Source organism: Lissotriton helveticus, chromosome 9 (assembly GCF_964261635.1).
Source record: "Lissotriton helveticus chromosome 9, aLisHel1.1, whole genome shotgun sequence".
In the NCBI taxonomy this organism is placed as follows: domain Eukaryota; kingdom Metazoa; phylum Chordata; class Amphibia; order Caudata; family Salamandridae; genus Lissotriton; species Lissotriton helveticus.
The window spans coordinates 92,579,512-92,591,824 of NC_136070.1; the positions used below are offsets into that span (position 1 = coordinate 92,579,512).

The following is a 12,313-nucleotide window of genomic DNA, read 5'->3' on the forward strand; positions in this document are numbered from 1 at the left end:
AAGAGCCCTTTACTGATTTTCACTCTAATAGGGATGTACTAAGAACTCACCCCTCTTTTGTACCAAAAGTAGTATTTGATTTCCACATCATTCGGACCATTACTCTTCCGACGTTTTTCATAACCCATCTACTTCAGCAGAGAGAATACTATATCTTCAGATGTATAAGAGTGATGCGAATCTACTTAGACAAAACTAAAATATTAAATTTTTTAAAAATATTATTGATTAACTACAGGCGCATTACACAAGGTCTGTCGACTTAAAATTATACATTGTAAAATGCATAGTAACTTATTTTGTTATATTACCAGCTAGGAAATAGGCCCTTACCTGGCAAACCCATAGCCCATTCCACTATAGGAGAAGGAGCTACTACTGCTTGGGTTAGAAATGTACCTATCTCTGATATCTGTAGAGCTGCTACATAGAGAACGGTCCATACATTCAGAAGACACTGTTGTTTAAAGTCAGATACTCTGCCATTAGCTAAGTTAGGCCAGGAAATGCTCAGGAATATTTTTAAATGATTTTCTCAGTGATACAGAGTTCTGCTATCTGCTCATAGATAATGATTATTTGTTACCGAAGAGCCACAGAATATATTATTTATTAGCTTTCCACTTTATTTAAGTATTTATGACTATCAGTGAAGATGCTGTGATACAGAAGGTACGGTTCCACACCTGTAGTCCTGGTACTGCCTCATAAAATTCCTAATTGAAGTCATAAACTACCCAACTGATTCCCTGGCTGTTTAAAACTTTGGAAAATACAATAATCTACATAATTTTACCTTCCATCTGTAAAAAGGAACTGTGTCTGGGAGGGGACCACCTGCCTCTGAGGAATACACCGTCTGAGAGCTCCTCACAGGCAGGTGTTCATTAATGGACTCAAATCATAAGGATTTTTCTTTTTATGCTGTATCTTTAAGCAGCTGCAATTATGCCATTGACTTTTCCTATGCAACTTGAATTAAATGAAAACCGTTAGTTAAACAAAGGTCGCCAGCCTTGTAACAGTGGCATAAATGTTGTAAATAAAGTGATTTAAAAAATCAAATCAAATTCCAACATGTCAGGGTCTCCTATTTTTGGGAAATGCCAGCCATGTTTCACGACACTATTATAGTTATCTTTCCCTAGTGAGCTTCAGTTATCCTTGTGCTGTCTTGGCTTGCTGCTTGTCCTTCCTAATTTGTCTTTGTGGTTGCTTGTTCCTCTTCAGTGGCGTGTTTCATGGCTATATTCAATTGCTTTCCTAGGCCAGGTTTCCTGGCATTTCACTGTGTCTCATGTGGAACTATAGCTCTCGTTTTCTTCTTCCTACTGTTTGTTTGTAACCATATTGGTTCCTGTGACTGCCTTGCTCGGTAACTGCTTATTTTCCTGAGCTAAGGCTGACACTGACCTCCCCAGCTTATTGACTTCCCCATGCACAATTTGGGTCTTTTGAAAAAGGATTTGTAAGCAAGTTGATTTTCGTAATGTATTCTACAAGGTTTGCACACTTCTAGCCATAGGTGGTGGTGGGTAGCTGCATTTCTACGAGCCTGTGTGCTCGCCTGCTGTCATAGCAGTCTTCCAGGAATAAGGATGAAGGAAACAGCAGTCCTCTAGACCCTCGAAGAAGGCCCATAGCACCACTTGTAGAGCAGATGCAATGAGGAGAAATGCTCAGGCAGAGCAGGACAGGGGCTATTTAGGCACCATGATCAGGCAGAAGGAGGTACAGAGACCCACCCAACACAGCAGGCTTCACTAGCAGCTACAGCAGCCACTTAAGCCCTGCACAGACGCACTCTATTTCACACACCTAGCATGTTGTGTTGACATGCAATTTGGCCTGAAAGGCAGTGATGCTTTTGTGGCTGGCAAGGTGATGTTAAAAATAGGGCACGTGTGCTGGATCCTTCCATAAAAAACGTATTCACAGAATCTATGACTCATCCAATCCTCCCTGAAGACCACACTTTCCATGTCTGTTGTAAAGGGTGGCGAGACGGAGCTAAGACTACATTCATTGTCACTGCGGTAAAGTTTTACTTCCATGAATATAACTAACCTACCCACAATTGAAATTACAGGTGGGATAGTTTTCATCCTGTATAAAGATGGCCCATTTTGGGAACTTTTTAATGAGTCACAGTGGACACAGGGTTTACTAGCCTCTGATTGCCTTTTACAACTGGAGGCCTTGGGCTTAGCCTAACTGTAGTGGATGTGTTTTTGTTCTTTTCGTCTTGGCTCATTGATGGACCTTCACCTATTCTGCAGCAAATTCCTCATGTATTGGCATTTCCAATACACCTCCTGAGCAGTTGGTCAGCTTTCCCACTGGAAGCAGGGACTAGGCAGCCTTTCAGGCAGTCTTGTTTTGAAGTTCCCAAGGCCACTGCTCTATGAAAGTTTCTGTCCAGTCTCTATTCTAAAGTTGCATACAGCAGTTGTGTATTCAAACTGTCACTTATAAGTTTGGTTCTGGGAAGAGCAGAACTCATACTAGTCCAGTTAAAGTCTTTGTCATGAAATATGAGCAGAATGGTGTGGTGGTACTAGGAGGCTCCAGCCAGGTGCAACCCAAAAAAAAAGACACAAAGGCAAGAGCAGCTACCCATATAGCCCTTCTAGAGGACATTGGGTCATGATAGAGCAGGGTGAAAACTCTAGCTTCAATGAGATCCTTTTTCTTTCCTCTCCTTAATGCTGCTCAATCTGACCCACTATAAACAATCTCTACAGTGTTCTGGGGTAAGCCCTGCTAATCGCATCTACAGTCTAGGCTCTCAATCCAGCCCATCCGTTTCGGCATCACTTTGAATACAGTAAGCACAAAATGGAACCTAATGTGGCCATAGCCCATGTGTCATATGCTCTCCACATGTATCCTTTGCACACAGAAGTAAAGTTTCCTTACGCAACATCAATGTCCAACATGAATGAGTGAAAGATTGTTGTATGGGATTGCAGGTCAATTTTAAAAAAATGCAGGAGAGGTCAATCTATCATTCTCCCTAACAGGTGAAAGTTAAAAGGCTTGTCCAACAATTATAGCCATTTCACTGCCATTACAGTCAGTCTTTTATAGCCCGGTAAGTTGATTGTAGCTTCACTCTGCAAGGAGGATGCACATGGTCGGCACCTCTGATCCACATGGGCTCGCACTAAGCCTAAATGTGCATGCACACATGGTTGTGGTGTGGGCAGATGCAAGGGTCAAAAAGCTACAGCTTGTTATGGTGATTTAGACTCCTGGGTGCATATGCTCTCCAGATCCACGAACACAATATTTCTCTGTCCTACCACCCATTCCATCAGTGTCATTGAGAACATGATTGTACAACAGAAAATAGATATCCTAATCTCAAGCATTAGGAGCACAGCAGTCTTTCTGTAAGAACAGGTCATAAAATAACAGTGATGCGAAGAGTTTTATAGAGAGTACCACAGGCACACAGCCAAAAGAGCAGCTCAACAGGCTCAATGAGAAATGTTAACAGAAAGGTACACTTAACAAAACCATCCATGCAATAACAGAGCCGTAGATTGTATAATGACAGCCTAACTTTTCCTCCCCACAAGAATAGAGTGTATAGTAATTTTGTTAAGGTATATAATCGCTAGGGCTGCCTAACATGTGCTGTCTCAGATTCTATAATCCCAAGGGGCCAGATGTTATGCTCCTGCAATCCGTTTCAAATACTTTATTACAATTCCTCATCAATTTAATTGGGCGATTGGACTAATTTAAAGCACATTTCCAGCAGTATCACTATGCATAAGTATTGTGAACTTAAACAGTTTTCTTTCTTACAACAGCTACTACAGCAAAGTGGACTTGTTGAAGATTCTTGTCGCAAACACCTACCCCAGCATACCCTCTCTGGATCAGATTTTGCAGCCAGCAGCAGTAATACGATTGAGGAATCGCCTTTTGGAAGCAGAGTACTATCAGTTGGCGATTGAGGTAATCAACACCAGACTGAATGTATAAGTGTTAAGTGGCATACCTGGTGACACTGACAGGCCATAGTGCGACTAGAATTCATGGTGTTGTCCTTTTATTTTGCTCCAACACAGCTGTAATGGTAAAATAACTAAATATAGTCAATTGGTGATCACAAATGTAAGTTGGCTCTAAAACGCTAAACACAAATTATAAATATATCCAGTAGAGTAGTGTGGAAATATTGTGCCCACATATTTTTCAGATTTGCAATCTTGGATTGTGGCAGTGGTTTCAAATGTTGAAGACTCCGATTGTTAGTAAGCTGTAACATGACAGTATCTTTGAGGTATCTGCATATGTGTTAGCTCAGTGATCAATGTCTTAAATGACAGCCACATCTGAAATCAATTTTAGGTCTCGATTTTACCTTGAAAGGTGCGCATTCCACTGCACTAAAACTCTTGGCCCCATGATTCTCACAGTGTAATGTGTTCAGAGACTGTCAATTGAGTGTGGTGGATGTGTTGGTATTGTGCCACAATGTTATACAATGGTGAGGGGCATTTGTGGGAGCTATAATAAAGTAGGGTTCCAGGTAGGTCAGCTGGCGGCCGAACAGGTTGCAAGAAGGTTGGCCCTCCTGCTGATGAATAAATAACATACTTAGGTTTACTTCAGGATATGCAATCCTTTGTCGTTCCAAGACTGCTACGGCATTGTGAAAATAAAGGAAAAATGAAGAATTTGATGTTGAATTTCTTCTATGGGTTAGTATCTTAAGTACCCTGGTAGTTCTCTAATCCTTGCACTGTGTATAACATGTTCTCCCTTAATCCTTTCCCTCTATCCAGTAGCGCTGACCACTACAAGATGTCAGTGCCTTTCTTTAGATAAAAGTGTAGTATGGAAAAGAATACCACATAGCCTCTCTCCTGCGAGCCTGAGGTGCGTAGGAGATGGGTGATAGCGGATTATGTCTCTGTTGAGAATGGTACTGAGATGTGCTCCATGTCATCAAACACCAGGAGTACCAGATTGTTTGTAGGCACTTGGTAGAGTTGAGAGTGAGAGGGTGTGCATGCGAGCATTGAAAATCTCTGGAGGAGAAGTGTGTTTTCTAAAGAGGTGGTCCAGTCCCCATTGACAAACAGTGGTCATAGGTTCTAGGGAACGTTTTAGAAATATCAACTGTTTTGGTTTGAAAGAGGATTAAGAAAATGTTGGACACGTCTAACCGCAGTGTCTTCACCTAAAGAATATCTCCCAGCTGAATCTAACAAAATTTGTCAGTAATGCTCCTGCACGTCGACAGATGGCGCCATTGGCTCTGAGGTGACTTGGTTCTACTCCGAAAGTGACAGAGCAGAGGCGCATATTAGGGCCATCCCTGTATGCTGACATCAGTTCCTTTCTATATGTATCCTTAGGCAGAATCCTAAAGCTCCTTCCCAACTTGTCTGCTTTGCGACAAGTTCTTAATGTATGCACAATGCCAGTGACACTATCGGCCCTGAAAACAACAGAAGTGAAGTCCTACCATGTTTGCAGGAAGGAGATGTCGGTCTGGGACCCGCATGACGTGTGGAAGTTGAATACTCTTGATAAGTGCAAGAAGGCCAAATGGGACTTAACCCCATCCTGTCGCTCGAAATCAGATGCAAAGGTACAGAGCATCAGTTGAAAAGTAATAAACCACAAGTGTACAACTCCCGTGTAGCCCCACAGTTGGTCCACATGTGTCCTGAAAACCAAACGCTCCTGTTGACTTCACAACACATAGTAGCCTTTGGGCAAATCATGTTGGAGCTCTTTCAGATGCTTCAGGATTTCTCGAACATGTCTTTGAGCGCCACAGAACCATGTTGGGTTCCGGTTGGACTTCCACATGTGGGCCATCCCTAAGTGCCAACTGACCCCATGGGATCCATTCCCAAGCCTATTCCTATTTCAGTTTATACTTACTCTCCTGCTCCAGGGTCCACACCAGTTCCTTCTAAGCTGATGCCACTCCAGGACCCAAGTGTGATGCCAGTCTTGGACCCCAAGCCATTATCAGCTCCCTTTGTCCTATGTTGCGCTATAAGATCATAAAGACACAGTTGCCAAATTTGCAGCCACACTCTAGTACTTAGCATCTACATCGAAGCGAGGACTATCACAGGCAGAGAACGTATTTGGATCTAACTCCGGCACAGTTCTCGATATGCGTGAAGTTCCCCATGACTCGGATGGTGACTCAGAGGCAGACAATCTGCTCTCTCTCATTATACTAAAAATAGGCTATACCTGATTTTCCAAAATGCCAGTAGGCTAGATACATCATGAGAGACCGAGATGGACTCTCCACCTGGGCCACCAACACAAGAAAGTTCCTCTTTCGCAGTAGTTGTGCAAAGGGTAGCAGAAGTGCTTGATTTGCATTTGCTGACTTTTTAAAAACAAGGTTCACTTGTTAACTGAAATCTTGCCACCAGGTTCAACTTATTCTGAGCCATTATTGCCTTTCAGCAAGATTCTGATGGAAACACCTATGGCCACTTGGTCCAAGCCATGCTTGAGCCCTCTAATAAGTCTACCTGTTGCCAGGCAACATAGATCAGAAGGACTGAAAACCTGTTTGCACACCCATCGACTATTAAAGTCACTCATAATGCCTTTCTGACCAATCCTCAAGTTGAAATGTATTGCTGGCTCAAGAGATCAATGATGACCAGGAGGCAGCAAAGTATGTCTTGCATGCTGATTTGTACACCATGCTCTGTTTGGGCAGAGGTATTGGCACCAATGTAGCGATTAGAAGGCATGCTTGTGTGTGAGCAACAGGGTTTTCAGTGGATATCCAGGCATCCCTTATAGACATGCCCTTTCTTGTCTGTAGTTTGCGAAGATGGCTGGTTGAGCACTCAACTAGATTTGAAGACTTCAAGCCAAGGCACAATCCCTGGAACTCTTGTCTCCCGCCAGGCCGGTCCACTAACAGTAATTGAAGTTTAAGGGTTAGTCGAGGAGACTAACCTCCAAACATCACCTGTTTTCCCCAACCTGTGTAACAGCAGAAAGGAGGGCCTGATCTATCTAGGCAGAGGTTGTGGTGATGGCATAGGCCTTTCCTACCAGCAGGAACAGCTGCTCTCTACCTTGTCCTCCCCGATTGCAGAAGCTGTCAAGCCACTTTAATTTGCCCTCACCGACCGATGCTCAGCCAGTAGGAAACATGATATGACATTATCTCTACAACTGGGGAACCATCACATAAGACACATAGATGGGCCTTAATAATCAAAGGGGCTACACCCACATTTAATTTTCTCCCGATTGATGCCATCTCCAAGAAAAAGGAGAAAGGTACTGTTCATGCTACTTCCCTTTAACTGAAAAATGAAGGAGGCCTCAGGTCTATGCCTATGTATTAAAAAGAAAAGGAGGTCTCCTTTTAGATCCAGTAAGGAACAAGGAGTAATACGATAGAAAGGTACAAAAGTCCCTAGTTTACCACAAAATTGGGAGAGAGAACATCCCTAAATTAATACGGAGGAAAAAATCACTGCCCTTTAAGTGCCATAACCACACGTATAATAATTCACAATGGTAGAGGAAAAATAAATCAAGAACAAATTAAAACGTTATATAGAAAATTGTACAATTTATTTAGAAGTTTATACATTCATAAAAACAATTTTGTGTCATAAAAAGCAGTTAAAAATGTGAAAATACACATGAAAAATAAAATGTTGTAAACAAAGTTGTCGACGCAGCGTTTCGGTATTGTGATGAAACCTTCATCAGGACAAGGTTCTTATGTAGTGAATCAATCGTTATCCAGTATTAGGGTATCTTTCATAGATTCACATGCCTGAATCATTCCCCGTCGTCGAGGCGGGAGTCCCACGGTAAATTATATACAATAGCAGTGCCTAAAATTTCTTGTAGTAGGCTGGAAAAGCCCAAAGGCCTAACTAGGCCTCAAAACTTAGCAGCCTATCTACATCATTATGTAAAAAGACCTGAAATAGTAGCCTTAGCCAATCAGCTGTCCTCACCCTCTAGAACCTTCCCAGCTCAGGCAGTTCTCCTTAGATTTTCACCGCACTTCGTGTGTAAGGGAGTCTCCCTGAGTGCCTACTCAGTTTTTTGATCTTTATTCCTTAAAATGTCTGAAAAGAAGGCTCTTTTCAAAGCTTGTGGGACCTGCTTCAAGAAGAGAGTCCATGTGGATGACCAGCACTCTGACTGTATTTATTGCCTGCACCCTTCACATGTTGTGAAGGACTGTCGAATTTGCCGTACCTTCCCTCAGAAAACTATCAGGGATAGGGAGGCAAGGGTTCTTTTGTGGTTGAAGTCTTCTTCCACTGATGATGAGGACAAAGCCTCTACCTCCAGCAAGAGAGCTAGATCCAAAGAAAGTGCTTCTCCTGAGAGAAAGAAAAAACTAAAAACCTCTCAGAAAGCTTCAGAACCCTCTAAGAGTGCATCGGCTTCTTCAACTGTAAGTACAACCCAGGCTAAGACTATTTCTCTGGTGTCTGTACCTACTACTACTTGTACTTCTACCTCCTCATCTACTTCTATGTTTACCACTTCAGCTATTACGTCACCTTTGATGTCTGTTCAACCATTGCTGACTAAAACCAAGTTACCTTCGTCGAAGTCCTTCTCGACGACGGCTCCGTCGACTAAATCTCCTGCTCCGTCGACGACAACAAAGCCGTCGACGACTAAGATATCGTCACCAAAGGACTCGTTGTCGTCGAAGTCACCATCGACGGCCTCGTCGACTAAAGACTCGTCGACGAGAACATCATCGACGGTCTCGTCGACTAAAGACTCGTCGACGAAGACATCATCGACGGTCTCGTCGACGAAGAACTCGTCGATGAAGACACCAACGGCGGACCCGTCGACGAAGGCCTCGTCGACGAAGGCACCATCGACGGTCCCGACGACGAAGGACTCGTCGACGAAGACACCATCGACGGTCCCGACGACGAGAGACCTGTCGACGAAGACATCATTGACGGTCCCGACGACGAGGGACTCGTCGACAAAGACACCATCGACGGCCCCGACGACGAGGGGTTCGTCGACGAAGATACCATTGACGACCTCGTCGACGGCAAAATCTTTTTCATTGACAGGACCGTCGACGGAGATCCCGGTAACAGGGGCTTCCGCACTGGCATCTGCTCATCGGGTGCACGGTTCCCCTCCAGCAAAGATACAATTCACTCATTTTCAGATGAAAACGTATCAACGACAGGATTATTCACATATTTCTCCACTCTTGCCATCGCACATTTTGGAGACATACATGGAAGAGGAGTCAGATGAAGGGGAAGAGGATGATGGTCCTTTTGGGATTGCCCATCACCCTTCTCAATTAAACATTAAATATCAGGAGGATGATGAAGAGGAAGTCCATGATCATTATACACATGACGTTTATTCCACGCCATATCAGTCACCTCATACTAGACCTTCTCGGTCTGAGGATACTACACATTTACCAACCTCCTTAATACAGGATTTGCAGGCTATGTTGGCAGATTATCGCCAGAGATTTCCATCCAATCAGGGTGCGCCCGCTGGGTCACCTGTTCCAGTGCCAAGACCTCTGTCACCAAGAGCTTCATTGTCGCCACAGCAAAATACTGCTCCAGTTCCTCAAATTGAAGACAGTTCTTCCAATGATGATGAAGAAAGCAGGGAAGAGGGAGAGTTACCGTATACAACACCTGTGGATCCTTGGGAGGATTATGTCATCCCTATGCCTTCTCCACCTGCCCCCCGCCCTTCAGATTCTCCACCTGAAGATATTGGTGGTTTCCACAATATTATGCAGAGAGCTGCTAATCGATTTGAGTTAGCTGTCACAGTTGAACAGTCAGACTGCTTTTTACATGACTTTAAAGAGGGATATCGGAGAGTGGTCAGGGCCATTCCTATTATTGATTATATATGGAAGGAAGGCCTCAACATAATGAAAACTCCCGCTTCCATTCCTGCAGTCCTGCCAAGGATAGACAAAAAGTATCGAGCACCATCTGATACTCCTGCTTGTTTAATAGGTCACCCTCGACCTGATTCTGTCATATCTCAGGCTGCGCAGCAAAAATCCAAAAATCCTTCTGCTCCCATTTCAACGCCACCTGACAAGGAGGGAAGAAGGCTTGATGCAATTGGAAAGAAGTTTTCAGCGAATGCAGCAGCCTCCATTAAGGCTGCTAATTCATTAGCTATTCTGGCTCGTTATGATAGACAAATGTGGTCTGAGCTCACTGAATATCTTGAAATGATCCCTGAGGATCATCAGATGGAGGTGCGCAGAATTGTACAAGAGGGTGAAAGGGCGGCCTCAGAAATTATTGATTGCGCCCTGGACATTTCTAACACCAATTTTAGACAATTGGCTGGAGCAGCTGTGCTTCGGCGTCAAGGTTGGCTCAAGGCTACCACTTTCAGACCTGAGGTCCAAACCAAAATCTTGGACATGGCATTCGATGGTGAATCATTGTTTGGGAAGCACATTGATGGCGCTTTACTGGCTATTAAAACTGATACCGATACAGCTAAATCTCTTGGAACCCTGCAATACAAGAGGGGATCATTTAGAGGAGCAAGAGGCCGTGGTTACTCATCCAGAGGCAATTATTCCAACCAACAAAATCGTCAGTATCAATCTAACTACAACAAGCCCTACTACCAATCTTCTTACAGGCAGCCTGCCTCTGGCTCTTTCTCTCGGCAAGGAGGGAAACGACGCTCAGGCAACCAAGGGCGAGATTCCAACAAGCGCCAATGAGCTTTGCCGGATGTCAGCCACTCACCTTTCCCTTCCCGTGGGCGCCAAAATTTCCGCCTTTTACCACCAATGGCGGAAGATAACTTCAGATCAGTGGGTCCTGGATTTGGTCAGCAAGGGACACACTTTGGAGTTTTTGCAGAAGCCTCCAACAACGCCGCCCAGGGGTCCCCCTCCCCCTCGTCTTCACTTACTCTTCAAAGAAGCCTTAAAGATGCAACACAAGAATGCGATAGAACGAGTCCCTCCTTCTCAAAAAGGGAGGGGGTTTTATTCTCGCTTCTTCCTCGTGGAGAAAAATTCGGAAGAGTGGCGTCCAATATTAGATCTGCGCAAACTCAACAAATATCTAAAGAAACAGAGTTTCCGCATGGTAACGTTGAAGGACTTTCTGAATTGTCTCAACGAAGGGGACTTTATGGCTTCTCTGGATCTACAAGACACCTATTTCCACATCCCTATACACCCGAACCATCGCAAATTCCTAAGGTTTCAAGTGGCCGGCGTCCATTTCCAGTTCAAAGTGCTTCCATTCGGCCTAAAATCGGCCCCCAGAATCTTTACCAAATGCCTGGCTCCAGTGGCAGCAATGTTGAGGTCCCAGGGAATGCAAGTTTTCCCATACCTCGACGACTGGCTGTTAAAGGGTCCAACCAGAAACTCGGCAATGGAAGCGGTCAGCAGTACGCTTTCTCTCTTCTCGAATCTAGGACTGACCCTAAATTCAAAGAAATCTCAGCTCCAACCTCGTCAACAATTGACATTTCTGGGTGCAATCTTGGACACATGCCAGTGCAAAGCATACCTGACACAGGAGCGACAAAACAAACTCGTAAAACTAGCAAAACAGATATCCGCAAGAAGGTCACTTTCAGTTCGGATATATGCTTCCCTTCTAGGGATGTGTTCATCTGCGATCAACCTCATTCCTATGGTGAGACTCAGAATGAGACCGTTGCAAGAAGAGTTACTTCGTCAGTGGAAGCAAGTCGAGGGATCATTCGACGACCGTATTAAAGTCACTGCCAAAATGAAACTTGCTCTTCTTTGGTGGTCAAAGGCACACAACTTGTCGCCGGGCCTCACCTTTCTCCAAGAAATTCCGGAGTTCACCCTGACTACGGATGCGTCCATGGAAGGTTGGGGAGGTCACCTTCAGGACCTTCGGATCCAGGGAAAATGGTCTCGTCAGTACCAACAGATGCACATCAACAGCTTGGAACTAAGGGCCATTTTTCTTTCCCTACAAGCGTTCCTGCCAAGGGTTGTGAATTCGTCCGTGCTGGTGCGTACGGACAATACCACCAGCATGTTCTACATAAACAAACAGGGAGGAACGAAATCTCTTACCCTGTCACTGCAAGCTCAGGAGATGTGGGAATGGGCCCTGAGTCACGGCATATCCCTCAGAGCAGAGCATGTACAAGGAGTTCGCAACTCTCTAGCAGACAGTCTCAGCAGAACGTTCGTGGGCTGTCACGAATGGGAGCTCGAACAACATCAAGTAGAGAGGATCTTTCGGCTCTGGGGGAAGCTGACGCTGGATTTGTTTGCCACGCA

General features: G+C 44.4%; 1 protein-coding gene across 2 annotated transcripts in view; it reads left to right on the forward strand.

Annotated features, from left to right (window-relative positions):
* The window catches only part of ZFYVE26 (zinc finger FYVE-type containing 26), a 657,581-nt gene that overhangs the window by 420,731 nt on the left and 224,537 nt on the right, over positions 1-12,313 (forward strand). For both annotated transcript variants that reach the window (XM_078659543.1, XM_078659544.1), the window contains one exon: positions 3,822-3,969. In XM_078659543.1, the coding sequence (XP_078515669.1) occupies positions 3,822-3,969 (148 nt within the window). The remainder of the gene's footprint in view (positions 1-3,821; positions 3,970-12,313) is intronic.